This window comes from Fusarium coffeatum, assembly GCF_003316985.1.
Source record: "Fusarium coffeatum strain FIESC_28 chromosome Unknown BRIP53273_contig_351, whole genome shotgun sequence".
NCBI classification, from domain to species: domain Eukaryota; kingdom Fungi; phylum Ascomycota; class Sordariomycetes; order Hypocreales; family Nectriaceae; genus Fusarium; species Fusarium coffeatum.
The window spans coordinates 14011-32755 of record NW_022158140.1 but is presented as its reverse complement, the minus strand read 5'-3'; the positions used below and the strand labels follow the sequence as shown (position 1 = coordinate 32755).

The following is an 18745-nucleotide window of genomic DNA, read 5'->3' as shown; positions in this document are numbered from 1 at the left end:
AAAAAAAAAAAAAAAAAAGCAATAGATTATCATCACTCACGGAGTTCCCTTTACTCTTAACTTCCGATCGTGTTTCTGGACTCGGCCCAGACGAAACAGTTCGCACCGGGCTTCGTAAGCCTCAAACGACTACAGTAGACTAAATCATCTGCAGTACCCACCCATCTCACCTTGGTCCTACCTGGTACAGCACCTACCTCCTTAGGACCTGCCTACTAAATTAAATGGATTAATTGACAGAAAACACGAGACATAAACGGTTGTCAGCACATGTCGGCCCGGCTATGATATTTTGTACATCCGTCTAGATAATACTTATGTATCCGTACTCTGTTTGGGTGACGAATCTCGGGCTCTCTCTCTCCCTCTCTAGGTCTTTTTAGTGCAGGGCAAAACCAACCAAGTCGCCAAGGCAAGGGTCAACAAGACATCCATCTTGGCGTTATTAGGAGGTTAGGTCAGGTACGTTTACAGTACCAGTACCTTTCTTGCTAGTCTCATCGGGTACGGGTTGGTAATAGTCTTTCGTTCAACAAGGAAAGTCCCGACTCTCGACTCTCACAGCTTGCTTGGTTGATTGCGTGGCCCCCCCCGTGCCACTGCCGTTTCTTCCACTTCAACCATTCATTTCCAGTCTTCTCCTGTCAATCGATACCTTCTAATCAATCAGTTCCTCGTTCTGATTCGTCTTTCGTTCCATTTCTCATCCTTGTCCTTTTATATTCTCCAGAATTCCCCTCATTGCAATTGTCAAATACTCCACATCCCCCGTCCCGATCCTATCTTTGGTACCGTACCTCTTTAGTACCCTGCCTCTGCCTCTGCCTCGCCTCTACGTTAGTCTACAGCAGACGCCTCTTTGAGATCCATAGACTTTAGTGCAACTCACTTAACTGCACCACACGTCGCTCAACCTAATACCCTACAATTCTTATTTTTCTTTCTCATTCATCTTGAACATTCTATCGATTTCACTCAAAAACACCAGGATAACACGGCATTGTTTGTATTGCATATCGCTACCGGCTGGCTGGTTGGCCTCGCGCCCATTCACCCTATGGAGGAGGGTGGCGTTACCCCGTTCCGACGCCATTCATGAACTCATTTCTCTCCGGCTCTCAACAGCTCTTCCGTGGTGGTTGCAATGAAGTCGTGGCTCTGGGGTGCTTCGCTGGTTTCTTCATGGGGCCTCGTGTACGCTCAAACTATCCAGTGGAACATTGAAGGCCGTCATCCTCAACCACATTTGGCTCGTCGTAGCAAAACAACATATGAGGAAGTCATCCGTAACGACAGAACCGAGGGAGGCTACTTTACGGAAGTCACAATTGGAGACCCGCCCCAAAAGATCACCCTTCAGCTTGATACAGGGAGTAGCGATGTATGGGTCCCTTGGAATTGTGCAGACGTATGCACAGACGATGACGACAAGAAAGGATGCCCTCTAGGAAGCTGTAAGATCATCCACTACTAACATAAAGCCGTTCTCTGTTACTGACAATCTGCCCCAGTTGATCCAGACAAATCCAAGTCATTCAAACATGTTGCACCCGGCATGTTCGGCCTCACTTTTGTGGATGACAGCTACGTCAAGGGCGATTATTTCGAAGATCACTTTGAATTGGACGGCGCAGTCATCAACAACTTGACCATGGGCCTGGCTATCAAAACCAACATCTCCTATGGACTTATTGGTGTTGGATACGCCAAGAATGAGGCTTCGAGCAGCACTACAGATGTTATCTATCCAAACCTTCCTGTCGCCATGTATGAATCAGGATATGTCAACACAATTGCTTACAGCGTCTGGCTCAACGATTTGGACGCCAAAGCCGGCACCGTTCTCTTTGGGGGTGTAGACACATCGAAATATGTCGGTGACATGCACCGAATCGACATCCAACCGCTGGATGGCCATTACTACCACTTCATCGTTGTACTGACTTCGCTTGTCGCTACTAGCTCAAGCGGCAGCGATGTCCTTACATCGGATGGCTTCCCAATCAAGACGGTTCTCGACTCTGGAACGACACTTAGCTATTTACCCCACAACCTGACGACCGAGATTTGGAAAGAGGTCGGTGCCATCTGGTCACCTTACTATGGAGTTTCAGTTCTTCCCTGCGCTTTCGGCAAAAATGAAGGCAACTTCACGTTTGGTTTTGCTGGCCCAGATGGCCCTAGCATCAGTGTAGGCATGGATGAGCTTGTTCTCACCATGACCAGTGATAGGGACAACATGCCTGTTTTTGAATCAGGCCCGTACAAAGGTCAGACGATGTGCTCTTTCGGCATACAGAACGACACCAGTGAACTGTATCTACTTGGAAACACCTTCCTCCGATCTGCTTATGTCGTCTATGACCTGGTGAACAACGAGGTTGGAATTGCTGCCACCGACTTCAATTCCACTACGACCAAACGAGTTGCATTCAAGAGCTACGGAGCCAGCATCCCATCTGCGACGGCAGTGGCCAACCAGCACAAAGCGACGGAGAATCCTGACGTTGCGGGCCATAACTATTCTGCAGCGGATGGATTTCAAAAGTCAGATTGGGATAAGGACGACGAGGACAACGCAGCCTCACCCCTGACACCCTCTAGAGCGCTGTTGGCGACAATGGGGTTTGTACTTTTAGGTGGAGGAATCTTGCACAGTTTTTGATGATAACGTCTGGGGAGTTTTGGCTGCATTGCGTTTGCATAGCATAGAGCTGTCTACTTTTGAGGCCACGGATTCATGATGCTGGCGTTCTAAAGGGTTTGTTAACGTGGACATGAGCTGATTTTGGCGTTTTTTACGGCCGGATGGAGCCGTAGGTTATGAAGATAAAAGGGCGCAACGGGCGATGGAATGGATACCACAAATGATACCAGTATAAGAGTGGCGTAAATAAGCCTAGACGAAATTCGCCAGTAAAGGTGAATTATAATGAAGAACCCTAGTTTCTGGAAATGTTAAATCCTGTCGTCATGGAGTTTTACAACCACCCACAACTGTTAATTATTGTAGTTGAGACTTAGGTCTGGTCTCACCTAACTTACAGGGAGGTGTAGGACTGTTTCGGGCAGCACTTTAGCGCTGAACGAATCAGAGACGTGGGTTCATGTGGCGCAACGCCTCCATCCTGCTAATTCCGACGTCAAGAAAAAAAAGTTTCCTATCCAATGGTCCGTCGATCATTGGCAACCCTCTCCTCAACTTCTTCACTGAAGTCCAAGATTGCACAATGAGGGCATCAAGGGCTGCCAGATGGCTTAATAGCCATCTGCTACTGGGCGCCCAGCAGTCAAGCTGCGGTAGCCATTCTTTTACTATATCCGCTGCTGCTCCTGTATGGGAGAGTCGACGAGCTTTTAGCCAGACCAAGCGTGTCTGCAATGTTGCGCAAGAAGCGTGAGTTCAATTGATGCCCCATTACGATTCCAAACACCTTGCTCATACAATAACCAGTCTCAAGAAAGCTCAAGAAGACGCTGCTAGTCTGACACCTGAATATGTCGCCGCAAACATGTCCGCCGAGGAGGCCAAGCGCCTGTCTCGAGTCCGTAACATTGGTATTGCTGTATGATCATGGCACCACCGTCAAGTCTCCCCGTTCGCTAACAAATATCGACAGGCGCATATCGACAGTGGAAAGACAACCGTCAGTGAACGAGTCCTGTTCTACACCGGCCGAATCAACTCGATCCACGAGGTTCGAGGCAAAGACTCCGTCGGCGCTAAGATGGACTCTATGGAACTCGAAAGGGAAAAAGGCATCACCATCCAGTCTGCGGCTACGTTCGCTGATTGGAAGAAAACGGAAAACGGCAAAGAAGAAACCTACCACTTCAACCTGATTGATACACCCGGCCACATTGATTTCACCATCGAAGTCGAGCGAGCTCTGCGAGTCCTCGACGGTGCTGTCATGATTCTGTGCGCTGTTTCTGGCGTCCAGTCTCAGACTATCACCGTCGACCGTCAAATGAAACGTTACAATGTTCCCCGTCTCTCTTTCGTCAACAAGATGGATCGAATGGGTGCCAACCCCTGGAAGGCTGTCGAACAGATCAACACTAAGCTTAAGATTCCCGCCGCTGCTATTCAGATTCCTATTGGTGCTGAGGACGAGTTCCTTGGCGTTGTCGACTTGATCAACATGCAAGCTATGTACTTTGAGGGTCCTCGTGGTACCAAGGTTCGCGTCACCGATCAGATCCCCGGTCCTCTCCAGGAATTTGCCAAGGAGAAGCGCCAGGCTCTGATCGAGAAGCTCGCCGACGTCGACGACGAAATTGCCGAATTGTTCCTTGAAGAGCAGGAGCCTTCCAACGCTCAGATCAAGGCTGCTATCCGCCGTGCCACCATTGCCCGAACCTTCACTCCTGTCATGATGGGATCTGCCCTTGCTGATAAGGGTGTTCAGCCCATGCTCGATGCCGTCTGTGATTACCTGCCTAACCCCTCTGAGATTGAAAACACTGGTCTGGACAAATCCCAGGACGAGAAGACTGTCAAGCTGGTTCCCTACGACTCTCTTCCCTTTGTTGGTCTTGCTTTCAAGCTCGAGGAGAACAACTACGGTCAGCTCACCTACATTCGAGTCTACCAGGGCAAGCTGAGCAAGGGTACCTACCTCTTCAACTCCCGAACTGATAAGAAGGTCCGAATTCCCCGAATTGTCCGCATGCACTCCAACGAGATGGAGGACGTCTCTGAGGTTGGTGCCGGCGAGATCTGCGCCGTCTTTGGTGTCGACTGTGCTTCTGGTGACACCTTCACTGACGGTGGTCTCCCCTACACCATGTCTTCCATGTTCGTCCCTGATGCTGTCATGTCTCTGTCTATCAAGCCCAAGCGAACTGGCGATGCCGACAACTTCAGTAAGGCTATGAACCGATTCCAGCGTGAGGATCCCACTTTCCGTGTCCACGTCGACCCTGAGAGTGAGGAGACCATCATCTCTGGCATGGGTGAATTGCATCTTGAAGTCTACGTCGAACGTCTCCGACGTGAGTACAAGACCGACTGTGTCACTGGCCAGCCTCGTGTTGCCTATCGTGAGACTATTGCCCGTCGAGCCGATTATGATTTCCTCTTCAAGCGACAGAGTGGTGGTCCTGGTGACTTTGCTCGTGTTGCTGGATGGATCGAGCCTAACGACAAGCCCGATGAGAACCACTATGAGAGCCAGGTCGTCGGTGGTAACATTCCCGACAAGTTCCTGTCTGCTTGTGCTAAGGGTTTCGAGGCTGTTTGCGAAAAGGGTCCTCTCCTGGGTCACAAGGTTATTGGCGCGAAGATGGTTGTTAACGATGGTGCCACTCACGTTACTGATTCTTCCGATCACGCTTTCAACTTGGCTACCCAGATGGCCTTCAAGAAGTCTTTCCCCGAGGCTGGTGGTCAGGTTCTTGAGCCTCTCATGAAGACCACTATCACCGCCCCCAACGAGTTCCAAGGTAACATTCTTATGCTTATGAACAAGCGTAACGCTACCATTCACGACACCGATATTGGCAGTGAGGATTTCACCCTCATCTGCGACTGCAGTTTGAACGCCATGTTTGGCTTCAGCTCTCAGCTCCGTGCTGCTACTCAGGGCAAGGGCGAGTTCAGCATGGAATTCAGCCATTACGCTCCTGCTCCTCCTCATCTCCAGTATGTTAACCCCCAATACAACGAGTTACAATTACTAATAGCCTTATAGGAAGGAATTGGTCGCCAAGCACCAGGCTGAGCTTGAGGCTAAGCGAACCAAATAAACGATTCCCCGGACTTGAAGGGAAGTGGCCATACATCAGTGATGTTTTGGCGCGGGCACGCAATGTGCCAATGTATAACACAAACGAATGGGTCTATGATCTTGTAATATAATGTCATAACATGCCAACTCCTCACAAGGAGTTTAGAAGTCTACGACAGATAAATGAGTAGTAGAAGTTGGAAAAAGTACCTTGATCATAGAAGGTACGGGAAAGATGGATAAACAAAACGGATGAAATATACAATCCTCTCTAGATCTTCGCATGGTTGTTCATTTTAATGTGAAGCTTTGGGCTTTTCCCAAACCTTGGCCACACAGTTACACGTTATCTAGCACAAAATATCTGGGCTATCTACCAACTTTTGAGGGGTTCTCTTTTTCTCTCATTTTCTTACAGACGTCGGAGGATATCAGCAACAACCTCCTCAGTGGTGGCCTTACCACCCAGATCAGGGCTGAGCAGCTTGCCATCCTCAAGGTTGCCGTCAACAGCAGCGTAGATCTTGGCAGCAGCCTCCTCCTCGTTAAGGAACTCGAGCATCAGCGCGGTGGATCGGAGAGTAGCAATGGGGTTAGCGATGTTCTGGCCCTGGATATCAGGAGCGCTGCCGTGGCAGGGCTCACCAATGGCGAAGCCCTCACCGACGTTGGCGCTAGGGACGAGACCCAAGCTGCCGACAAGAGCAGCAGCACCGTCGGAAAGAATGTCACCGTACAGGTTAGGGGCGACAATGACGTCGTAGTCCTCGGGCTGACGGAAGAGCTTGTAGACCATGGAGTCGACGATCTGCTCCTCAATGGCAATGGAGGAGAACTTGGGGTCGGCAAGAGCCTTTTTGGAGGTAGCACGGAAAAGGCCATCGGTCTGGGACAGGACGTTGGACTTGTGGGTGATGGTCACAAGGGGAGACTTGTGAATGCTGGAGGCACCAGCATCGCGGATCTTCTGTCGGCGCAGAGCAATGTCACCAGCCATGGCAGCAATTCGGAACGAAGCCTTCTCAGAAATGCGCTTAATAGCCTCGGCAACCTTGCCCTCGGGGGTATCGTGGGTCTGCTCCTGCTTGACGTAGAGATCTTCGGTGTTCTCACGAACAATGACCATGTCAATGGGCTTAGCAGCAGTCATGACGGTCTTGACAGGTCGAACGTTGGCGTAAAGGTCGAGCTTCTTGCGCAGGGCGACGATAGGTGAAGAGTAGCCCTTGACGGCCTGGGTAGGAGAGCTCACGGCTCCAAAGAGAGCACCATCGCACTCATTCTTGAGGACCTCGACAGTCTTGTCGGGGAGGGCAGCACCGGTCTGCTCAAAGGTCTCGAAGCCGGCCTTGAGGTCGACAAAGTCGAACTTGAGGCCGAGAGAGGAGGGCAGAGCTTCGAGGATGCGGCGACCAGCAGGGATGACTTCCTTGCCGATACCGTCACCAGGAATGAGACCTGCAATCGAGGAGACAATTAGCTACCTGTGGGCGATTGTATTTAGTCAGTGAAGTTATGTCGTACCGATTCTGAGAGTGCGGAAAGACATGATGGGCGCAATTGGAGTTGAGAACAGAGTCAAGTTCTTGTCGTCCGACGACCGGAGACAGCAAAGAAAATCAATCGTTGGATTTGCAGTATCGGGTAAAAAGTGGTCTGTCTGGCTGCCGAACGGCGCCAAGAGGGGGACAAGGTTTGAGTTGATCACTTCAACGCTCCAGTGATATCCGTAGTTAGAATGACTCTGGTATAGTAAACTATGGTTCTAAACTACCTAGCATAACAAGCAATTGAATGTAGTGGATGGGTCGTTTCAATGCTTTCTCATCAGTGAAGCTCTTGATATATCAACCATCCTGAGCCGATCATCGGCCCTCTTGATAAAGACTCATGTTGGACAAGAGGTGGTGGTCTATTAGTAAGATCCCTAAGCAACACGGTAAAATTTGGTCCAAGTCAGCGGCATAAATGATTCAAAAATAAAGTCCTTGGATGCCAATGGTCCACTGAATGACAATCAATCTGGGACAAGAGCTTGATCGCTGGATGTGGGGAGAGCGATATGAGACGGACGGAGATATCCCCACACAAGCTCATGCGATCCCACGTCAACATCAAAGCTCAGAGTTGATGGGAAAAGCTTCTAGACGTTTGTGTGGAACAATTGTTTAAGTTGCCCTGCCCTGTACTGCCTTGGGCAAACAATGCCGTCCAGTAAGTTACAGAGCCGAGGTACCCAGGAACAAGCCGAAGCTCTCTCTCGTCTTGGGAGATATTGGATGAAATAGGGGTAATTATCCGGATACGTATTCGTAGTCTTGATCTGGAGTCTAGAGTCTGGACTTGTGCTAAGTAATAATAGCCGTCCCATGTCGAGGTCAATCTTGTGTCATTTCGTTGAATTGTCGTATCACACTCCCATCTCTTCTTCTATCAACTAACAGTCACTCTTTTCGTTGAATCAGTGCTGCACAGCAATCCCTCCTCGCACTTAAAACGTGTCAGTCTCGGGAAAGAAACTAATAAAAACCAGTCAAAGTCGTACCGTAGCTCCTTTTTGTTTCAAGTTCAATTGTCAAAGCGGATGGCTACTCTGAACCGTGATGGGTGGGAATTGGAAACCTTCCTTTATGATGGTAATTTACTTGGTCCCTGGCTAAGCCTGAATAGAACGAGATCCATCCGATGCCTCATTTCGACTGGATCCTTGTCCAGACTCCATCCCATACCATTCATTAAATTTCCACTCACTGGCCCAACCCAATCAGTCTATTACCGGTGGTCCAATCCCAAGCCACCTAGCAACTCAATAGTTGGAACTTTTATTAGACCAATGTAGACACATCCATTGTTGGACGAAAGCGTCGGGTCTCATGGGATGGGTCTTTGTACTCGAGATCATCAAACCTAACGTCTTGTTGCCGAGCCATCATCCTCGTTACTCACGTGGAATGCATCGGATGGTTGCTGAGCTTATCGAGTTGGGTCAGGTTCAGGTAGGTTGCCTGGTAACACAAGTCAGTCAGTACCTAATATCGCTTCTGTCCTCGATTTTGTATGCATGCATGCTGGATGCATATGTACTCTAGTCATTGTTCCCAATCATCATGACATGACCATCCTGTGATCTTGCCCCTATTATCTGCAACACTCCAGCGCACCAGGACCTGACGCGGGCTCTAATAAGGTGCGCATTCAGAGCCCTCCACTAAGGTACTCCACTGCCAGACGAGTATCCAGCGAGCGCTGAAACGCCTCCTGCAGTACCTCACTAAACCAGCTCCAGTAGGTACCCCTGGCTTGGGGCCTGTTTGACGGCTCGCCCCTCAATCCACTAACGGCCTGTGCCTGGCCTGAACGAGTCCGTCTGTCTGATGTACCTCAGGGAGCAACCCAAGGTACCCTGTCTCCTTGTGCGACGCCGTTCATAACCAGCCCGACGACACCTCATCTCATCCCATCTAATCTAGTCCTTCGTTTCCCTATCGCAACCTGCACACGTCCAACTACAACCTGCTGAACAGCTCGAATCCCCCCTCCCCAAAAGACCTCGAGGTCTTTCGACCAGAACCGCATTCGTCTTCTCTCGCTTTGAGAGTCCTCTGCAATCATGAGTCAGGTTAAGAACCTCCGCGCCATGTTTGAGAACAAAGGCGACACGAGCCCTCCCGACAGAGGCCGATCGTCAGGCGCCTCTACTCCCGTCCAAGGTACGACCTATACCCGCGCGCGCGGTGAACAATGAGCGTGTATGGAGGGCATATCCTCGCTGCAAAATAAACATTTAGAGCTGCTGCGCCGCGCCGCTTTTTAAGTTTAAAACAGCTTGAGCTTGCTCTACCTGTACCTGCCCTTGGTTCAACTTGCCCTGGAATTGTACACACTAGCTCCCAGCGTCATTCTTACCTACCGTGTCCTTCATTCTTTCCTTTTCTCCCTTCAACCCCTTGCTAACCAAAACTTGTCTTCTCTCTCCACAGGCACCAGTGTCGTTTCTGAATCGCCTCGACCACTCTCCAAAGTGAGAACCAACTTTGTCGCCATTGAGAAAGACGGAAGGATAGGCCTCCGAAGAGATCCCAGTCACGAATCCAGTGTTTCCCGCCGTCGATTAAGCATGGGCTCCGACGCAGAATCCGTCTCGACCGTTCCCGACAGACCCTCTGCATCTCTGGAAGATGCACCAAGAGGGAACAAGCCTTTCTTCCAGGAAGATATTCCCGAATCGCCTCGTCACCCAATTGACCCCCCAAAGACACCCACGGAGCAAATTGGAGCTGTTACCGATGAGCCTAGTGTCAACCCAGATAAGCAAATTGATAAGGAAGAACCGTCGCCTTCATTGCTGCCAGCAGAACCTGCTGTAGAAGAACCCGCAATGGCAGAGCCAGTTGCAGAGCCAATTGAGGAACCAGCTGCAGAACCAGCTGTAGTGGAACCAGCTTCCGCGTCGCCAAAGAAGGAGAAGAAGGAAAAGACGCCCGAAGCAGTTTCTACAGTTGCCAATGGCAAGCCCAAGACCAGCGCTGCTAAGGAACTAGCTCCTGCAGCTACTATAAAGGCTGCAACTCCGAAGAAGACCACCACGACTCGACCCAGTGCTGTCTCGACCAAGGTTTCCAATACCAAGCCTCCAGCGAAATCTCCATCTACTACAAAGCCTCCTACCAGCACCACTCATAAGTCAGAGCCCAAGCCAACGGCGAAGACTGCACCTGCAGCGAAGAAGGAACCCAGGCAAGCTCCAACAGCCGCCTCCGCAGCGACTCGGCCTACCGCAACCACGGCAGCCAAGAAGCCCCAGCCGTTGAAGCCCACTACCAGCGATACCGGCTTCGTGAAGCCTAAGCCAAAATCCCCCACGAAGCCTGTGCATCTCCCTGCGTCTCTAACGGCACCAACAGCAGCATCTGGAGCCAAGACCGGTCGTCAGGCTCGACCTTCAGCAAGCTCACAGAATCTTAGTGTTCCTGCCCGTCCCGCTAGCCGGGCCAGCGCGACAGGAGCCAGCAACAGCACGGGCAAGACTGTCAAGCGTCAGCCCTCAAACGTTGGTCGCCCGCGACCAAGCCTGGGCCCTCCTCCTAAGAAGCCTTCGGATCCAGCTCAAGTCAAGAAGGAAGCCCCCGTTGACGAGAGCTTTCTGGCTCGTATGATGCGACCGACACAGGCTTCCTCGTCAAAAACCGCTGAGAAGGTGCCCACCACACCACCAAAGAAGACTGCGAAACGACCTTCATCCTCAGGAACCGACCCCACGCGTCGTGAACACAGCGTTAAGACCCCAGGAAGTGCCAGGAAACAAGTCAGAAAGGCGGCTGAACCGAAGCGCTCCGCTGGCTCAGTAACTTCAGATACCCCATCAATCGAGATCGCCTCGGTAGAGCAGACATCTGAGCCTACCAAGACAGAGAACACCGAGGCGACTTCCAGCATCCAGGAGACCAAGGCAAAAGACGCACCTCAGGACTCGAACAAGTCCGAACCAGAGCCTACCGCTGTCGAGGACGCTTCTAAGAAAGCCGTGGAGCCCGCGCAGCAAGAAAACCAAGACCAAGATATCTCAGAGAAATCAACCGAGGATGAAGAGAAGAAAGCGATCCAGCCTGCCACCCCAGAGCCTGCCAACGAGCAGAAGCCTCTCGAAGTTCGTGAGACTTTTGCGTCGGAACATAAGGATACTTCGCACCAGGAGTCTCCCCTCGATGAGCCCGAAGCTTCTGATGTCAACTCCGAGAATCCTACCGAGAACGCTGATATTGTTCCCCTGGTAGAGGAGAACTCTTCCCAACCCCCCGTTGTCGTAGAGCAGACGAATGAGACTTCAGACAACAAGTCAGAGCCAGAGATCGACCAAGAGGTGGTACCTCTAATGGAGAAGGACCCTGAGCCTGCCCCTGAGTCAGAGACTATCAAGAAGCAAGATGCTGAGACCGAGGTCATCACCCAGAGTGATGCAAAGATCGACGTCAACGCCACTACTGCCGCCGAAGAGAAGGATACCACTGGAGAGCAGACCGAGGAAGAGAAGAAATAAGCACCGGAACGCGTTGCGGAAGCGAACCAAGCCCAGACATAGATGGCGGAGGATACAAGATTGCTGATTTAGCCATTGAGGAGAAGATTTTGTATTTTTGAGCTGCTGTATAGATACCTGTTTTAAGCGAAGGCGAATGGTGATTTTACCGCATACTGTAAAGGAGATACTCAACAAAAAAACAACACTGGGGAATAACAAAATACATGTAAAGCGGCAAACAGTCGCCCTTACTGAGATTGATTTTTGATACACAAACCGTCCTCGTTAGGACATTTAATCTAGTTGTACAATAGAGGCTTCCTTATTTATCGTATCATGAAAGCACGTAGGCTTCTTCAACCACTCAAACAGATCCCTTTTCAACGCTCACACTCATGACACCCTGCACACCAACAGACCTCCTTGCTTCTTCGCAAGAGCCTCTCGCACCTCCAAAACACCCTGAGACGTTGACACAAACAGACATTCTCCAAGATTTAGACCCGGCACAACACCACCAGAAACCTTTGTTGGAAATCCTCTTGAAAGTCTGGCGAGCTCCTGGATATTGGCCGTCATAAGACGCTTCGGTGTGCTGATGGCATTGGCTTTGCCGAGGACAGGCTGACCATCCCAGTACTTGAGACCCAACCACAGGCGCATCGTGGCGACGTTTTTACTTGTGACAACCTGGGGCTCCTTGCTAACCATCTCTTCCAGTGTAGGAGGATGAGGGCCAGCGCGGTAGACGGAAGAGAAGAAACCTGATCGGTGCATAGCAAGGGCGAGTTGCAGGTTGTATTTGCAGTTCTTGACAGATGTTATTCCAAGACGAGCTTTGGAGGCGTTCTGGAGATGCGAACACATGTTCGCGATGTTGGTGATGGAGGGCATGATGGGCGGTTCGGCCGAATGTGCGGCTGTGATTCGATCGAGGATGGATTGGGTGATAATCGTCGGTTCGATCTTCTGAATCTAATTATTGACGATCCTTGTTAACATGTCGTTCTTCGAGGGGTCCTATCACGGAGGTTGCTGAATTGGAGCATTCTGAACTCACTTCTGCACAACCGCAGACGAAACCAGTCTACTTTTAGCAGGGAGGCCAATTAATCAATTCCTCGAAACTCTCGCCGCTGGTAGTCGTGTGCCTGAAGCGACGGTATATCGGCCTCTTTCTGAAGTCCCGTACCTAACGTTCAAGATCGGACCAAAAATTCGAAGATGCGCTCGATGACTAAGCTGGACCCCCGTTATATGCATATTCTTCGCTCGATGCATTGACAATAATCAAGCAACAGTCGGCATCAGTGAATAGAGGAACACATCGATGGAATTGTAGAATTCCTTTCTTATCCAGGATGGCCCTTTTGATCCTAATGAATTACATTGCTTGGGATTTCGCAATACCTGCTAAACAGGCCACTATCAGGACCCAATCAACACAGCACCATAAGATACCGCAGTTTGGGCAAATGAAGTTTGAAGGAGCTTTGAGTGATAAATGGGACCGATCGAAAGCGAAATATGGCAGAGCACTTTGCGTACTGTTGATTAGGATTTTTGTCTATATAATACAGGTTGACTTTCAACAGCCAATAGAGTTACACAATTTCTATGAACAAAATGGGATGGTACTAGAGCAACTGAAATTGGCGCAGCTTCTCAGGTCTAGGGCAATTGCCGAATTGCCTTGAACATGGCGGATATTGACCGTCGATACCGGTAACAAAACATGGCCGTCGAAACAAGGAAAGGGCTAGCAATCAAACCCAAGAACCCTTGCACTAATATCTTGCCTTGCGTGTCACTCTTGTTGATGACATTTAAATAGCCCTCATTGCTGAAACTCACGCGGGAATACTTCGTCTGCCAACCTAGTCGCGGGAAGTACACGCTCATCCACTCCTCGAGATACTTCCGCAACCTATAGCGCTTAGATAGGACAGAGGATCGCATCTCGACATAGTTCTGCAATGCAAGATCGTTGATCGCATGGGCATCGGGCGGACGGACGGCTGAGTATTCTGCTAATGCAAGTGATCGCTGGAAGGCGGGTCCTGATTCAGAGGACGAGTCGCTAGAAGGATCATTGGATTCGCCAATATGGCTATGCTTGTCTAAGATGGAAAAGAGAATCCGGACATCCTCCATGCCAGCATTCATGCCCTGGCCATAGAAAGGCACCATGGCATGAGCAGCGTCGCCAACGATGACACAAGAAGAACCATAGTGATAGGGCTTGCACTTGAGACTAATGAGCGGCAGATGAGGGTTTGTGTTGAAGGATTCAATCAGCTCATCGCCGGGTATTAAATCAGTGACGCCAGGAAAGTGGCTATCGAAAAAGGACGGCACGCTGGCTGGGTTGTTCTCGAGGTCTGAGAAATCCTTGCTTGGCATGAAGAGTGTGCATGTGAAAGAGCCGTCCTAGCTGAGTGTTAATCAAATGTGGAGAAAGGGACAGAAGGAGAAAGACGTACATCACTGGGAATAGCAATAAACATGAAATCCTTGCCAGGCCAAATATGCAGGTGATTAGGCGATATCCGGAACTTGGCCATTGGATCGGCTGTGTTGTCTGTTTGAACAGGCTTCAGATGGAACTCGCACCACAGAGTATCAATGTACTCTTGTTGGTAGTTCATCCGGGTAAACTTCATGAGGTGGTAGCGAACAGCAGAATGGGCGCCATCAGCGCCAATCATGAGATCGAATGAGATATCAATCTCTCTGTAACGAGACTCTTCGGACGATTTTCCATCGGTCACCTCGAACCAGGCTTTGCAAGCGCGATAGTCTGCACCTGTGAGCTTGTGGTTGAAGAAGAGTTTGACATTGGGCATGTTATCCAGGGTATCGAGCAGCCGCTTGTTCAGACCTGCTCGATCAATGGCATGGATTGCCTGTCATTAAAGCGTCAGTTTTCACATGCGTAACCCGTAGAAGAATTGAGGTAATTTCGCATACCCTTCCTTTGACATCGTAGTCTTGAGACTGCTCAAAAAGAGATCCGGTCGGGCTCCTCCCATGAATCATGCGCCCTTTCATGGGAATAGTCGTTGACATGACATTGTCGAGGAGCCCTGGCTGACCAGCATGGCGCATAGCATTGATTCCGCGCTCAGAGATGGCAAGGTTGATGGACTTGGTGAAGTTGAGCGGGATAGTACTGGGATCCCGGAGGTCTAGACCAGTCAGTGAATGCGCCTCTGAGAATAATTATAGGACAACAAAGATCTCGCCGAAAAAGCGCCCAAGAAGATCTTCGCAGAACAAAGATAATTTCTCGAAAGTTGTCTCGGCTGTCCGGAAGTTGATTCTAGTTGATGTCACTTACCAGGTCGCAACTCATAAACTTCAACCTCATGTCCTCGTTGAGCAGCATACAATGCAGCCAGAGAGCCAACGGGACCGGCACCAACAACAACGATCTTCTGAGGTTTCTCCATCTTTGAGATGTTGATGAGGACGAACGGAAACAGAAGAGGAAAAAAGTTCAAGTCTCGAACTGGCGAGACATTGAGGTCGTCATACTAATACAGTACCTAGAAACTGATTTAAGCCCCGATAGGACCGGCTGCTCATGTTGCATCAAAGCGATAGCGGCCGGCCGGAAGCGGGGATCCACTCTATCCATCAGAGAGAAAAGCCAAGAGGCAAGAATAACCCACAAGACCACTTACCAACCCCGGCATTCGGTGTTGTTCTGAGTAATTGCCGCAAGCATTGGAGACGGAAGGAAGGAAGGGTCAGGTCTGTAATTCTGTCGAATGGAATTGCTACAATTGCAAGTTCCGAATTGGATTTCACAGAACTCAATATCTAATACGTGCTACAATGCAATTGCAAGAGGTAATTACACGATAACTATTGCTCACTCTATATTGTCAATGGCTCATTATGGGAGATTACCTGAATTACATTGCCTTGTCTCGTTGTATTACTCTTGTTAGGTGCTATGCTTGTGCCTCGTTTAGTAACTTGCGTAACATCTGTCAGAGTTCAGTTATAGTCAAAGAGAGATTTGTCTCGTGTTCCAGCTTTCCAGAAGTGCTATAAAATTTATGGTATGGAATCCATGTTATATCACACCCTGGTCGGGCTTAGTGTCGGCTCTGACTTTTGTACTCTTCACCTTTATGCACTGACTTCTGTTAGTCTACCGTCGACTGAGCTCACCTCCGTTTTGGCACGAACCCCCACTTTCCCAAAACAGTACCGTTTCGAGGAGCATCGCTAGTGTCCATTGTTAGCGCTCCGCCCGCATAAAATGCATAAAATCACTGCGGCCCCTCCGCCATTAAACGAGCTCCGTATGGCGCCAAGGGTCGCTTGTTCACTGTTACAGTAGATAGTAACGACCCTTATCAAGGCTTATCAAGTCGCCGCAAATGGGGCCGAGCCGATCTTTTGCTCTCCTCTGAAAGTTACACCTCGAGAGACTCCTCCGACACTGAACCTAAGGCACTTTTAACTTAGCGCTTCGTGATCGCATAATTATTGCTTTCTTGTACACATTTTGTTGGATCGACACACCATTTTCCCACGACATACTTCCGCACGAGTATCAACACCAACACAATGGCTGCTGATGCCCCCGCCAAGCAGTGCATGGGCGCCGACTGCTCGAACGATGCCGGATCACTACAGTGCCCGACTTGCCTGAAGCTTGGAATTAAGGACAGCTTCTTCTGTTCTCAGGAATGCTTCAAGCGTAACTGGGTATGTGGTATAGCTTAACTGTACGCACCATTAACATCAGCTAATTATATCGTAGGGCATTCATAAGACAATGCACAAATCGCAAAGTAATATCCTCCACCACTTGAAAGCCCCGAAAGCAATCTCACCAGATCCAGCTACCGGTTACTACAACCCGTTCCCCAACTTCCCCTACTCTGGCTCCTTGCGACCCGTCTATCCTCTGTCGCCGCACCGAACTCTCCCCCAGTCGATTCCTCACCCCGTGTGGTGGCAAGACGGCAACCCCAGGTACAGCCGCTCTCTCACCAACCGCAACAAGATCGAAATCCTCGACAAGGCCGGCCAGGATGCCATGCGAAAGAGCTGTAGACTGGCGCGAGAGGTTCTCGACATCGCTGCCGCCGCCGCCAAGCCTGGTGTCACGACCGATTACATCGACGAGCTCGTCCACAAGGCTTGTATTGAGCGAAACGTATGTATTATGGAATCTCTGAAAAGATGGTCTGGGCTGCTATTGTCATCGCATAAATATTGACCACAGCATAGTCTTACCCGTCTCCTCTGAACTACAACAACTTCCCCAAGTCTTGCTGTACATCTGTTAACGAAGTCATCTGCCACGGTATCCCTGATCAACGTGTTCTGCTGGACGGCGATATTCTCAACATCGATGTTTCCCTGTATCACGAGGGATACCACGCCGACTTGAACGAGACCTACTACATTGGTGACAAGGCCAAGGCCGATCCTGATACTGTTCGCGTGGTTGAGACCGCGCGACAATGTTTGGACGAGTCCATCAAGGCTGTGAAGCCTGGCACCTTGATCCGAGAATTTGGTAACATTATCGAGAAGCACGCCAAGAAGCACAACTGCAGTGTCATTCGAACTTACTGTGGCCATGGAGTCGGCAAGCTTTTCCACTGCCCTCCCAACGTCCCCCACTACGCTAAGAATAAGACCGTCGGCGAGTGCAAGCCTGGCATGACATTTACTATCGAGCCCATGATTGCTCTAGGAAAGTACCGAGATATCACCTGGCCCGACAACTGGACAAGCACCACCATTGACGGCAAGATGACTGCTCAGTTTGGTAAGTTGAGCTTGAGATGTGTGGCAGCGACACGCGCTAACATGAATTGCAGAGCATACTCTTCTTGTTACCGAGGATGGTGTCGAGATTCTGACAGCGCGACAGGAGAATTCTCCTGGTGGGGCTCTACCAATGCCCAGTGCCGAGAATGGCGATGCGAAAGCCTAGATTGCTATATAAAAGTTGTAACAAGAAAGAACATGAGTTTTGACATTATCACATAGCTACAGGAGTTTGGGGGTGATGAGCGGGTTGATGATGATGATGATGATGATAATGATGGCAATTTAGTGGTGCATTGTCAGGATGAGCAGTGAGATATGAGGTCAAAATTGATGTGTTTGATATAAGCATCGCAAGGCTGCATATGAATTATTAGTTCCACGTGCCAAAAGCATGTGAAGCCATGACATTCATGTGGATATCGTTATCGATCAGCCTTGTTTGTTTGCTAGACCTACCACAGTTACATCATCTCAGGTCACGGTCCAAGTACCTACTGGGCTGTGGAATGACGCAAATGGCATTCGACTCGCTGTCAAGTTTCGAGTTTCGAGGGAGCCCTGAGTCGCTGTTGAATAGATGACTCTCAGCCACATGCATGCAGGCAGGCGCCCATCGGCCACGCCATACGCCGTCAAATCCATGCCTTGGGCGTTTCCAGTGCAAGGGATCCAGATACTGTAGAGAGGTAGGGCCGGACCTGCCAGGATTTATCTACAGGGGATTTGGAGATTTTTTTGTGCCCTGTGAGCTCCCCGTCGTCGCCGCTTCCATCATTGCCGCTAGCTTTAATCTGGCTACTTGCCTACAATACCTAACGTCCTAACCTCTCCAGGTCCCTCTCCACCTCCACCATCTCCACCAGAAGTCACCACCGCTGCCACTACTCTACCATAATCCCCATCCATTGCCCGCCACCAATATTTCTCCTCCTCACTACTTTCTGTCTACTACAGTATTCCCCTCACGTTCTGCACATCTGAACCCTTCTCTGCAAGGCACTGTTACTGTTGACTTGTTTAAGCTGTCTATTTGCGACTCAACCATCCCACGAGGCTTATCATCCCTTCTTCACTACGCCGCTTCGCCAGACTCAGCTTGTGCCAGAGCTCGCTTGATAAATAGCTAGCTGTCCTCGTCTTCGTCCTCGATTAACATCGTCATCCCAACCTTTCGACCACTCGCAACGTC

General features: G+C 50.0%; 5 protein-coding genes across 5 annotated transcripts; 3 read left to right on the top strand and 2 right to left on the bottom strand.

The window, feature by feature from the left end:
- Positions 1–1144: 1144 nt before the first annotated feature.
- FIESC28_10980 (uncharacterized protein) lies at positions 1145–5751 on the top strand (the record flags this gene model as incomplete). Its single annotated transcript, XM_031165110.1, has 6 exons — positions 1145–1454; positions 1512–2625; positions 3149–3397; positions 3455–3566; positions 3621–5647; positions 5697–5751. The coding sequence occupies 6 exons, from the start codon at positions 1145–1147 to the stop codon at positions 5749–5751; spliced, it is 3867 nt and encodes a 1288-aa protein (XP_031010840.1).
- A 393-nt stretch (positions 5752–6144) lies between these two features.
- Positions 6145–7281, bottom strand: FIESC28_10979 (uncharacterized protein; the record flags this gene model as incomplete). Its single annotated transcript, XM_031165109.1, has 2 exons — positions 6145–7190; positions 7257–7281. 2 exons carry the CDS (start codon positions 7279–7281, stop codon positions 6145–6147), a joined length of 1071 nt encoding a protein of 356 aa, XP_031010839.1.
- A 2061-nt stretch (positions 7282–9342) lies between these two features.
- Positions 9343–11769, top strand: FIESC28_10978 (uncharacterized protein; the record flags this gene model as incomplete). The annotated part of the gene is made up of 2 exons (XM_031165108.1): positions 9343–9442; positions 9620–11769. The coding sequence occupies 2 exons, from the start codon at positions 9343–9345 to the stop codon at positions 11767–11769; spliced, it is 2250 nt and encodes a 749-aa protein (XP_031010838.1).
- Positions 11770–12144: 375 nt separating this feature from the next.
- FIESC28_10977 (uncharacterized protein) lies at positions 12145–15203 on the bottom strand (the record flags this gene model as incomplete). Its single annotated transcript, XM_031165107.1, has 5 exons — positions 12145–12720; positions 13606–14181; positions 14235–14657; positions 14722–14963; positions 15092–15203. 5 exons carry the CDS (start codon positions 15201–15203, stop codon positions 12145–12147), a joined length of 1929 nt encoding a protein of 642 aa, XP_031010837.1.
- A 1132-nt stretch (positions 15204–16335) lies between these two features.
- On the top strand, positions 16336–17719 carry FIESC28_10976 (uncharacterized protein; the record flags this gene model as incomplete). The annotated part of the gene is made up of 4 exons (XM_031165106.1): positions 16336–16476; positions 16532–16930; positions 17005–17551; positions 17604–17719. 4 exons carry the CDS (start codon positions 16336–16338, stop codon positions 17717–17719), a joined length of 1203 nt encoding a protein of 400 aa, XP_031010836.1.
- Between the last annotated feature and the right edge of the window lie 1026 nt (positions 17720–18745).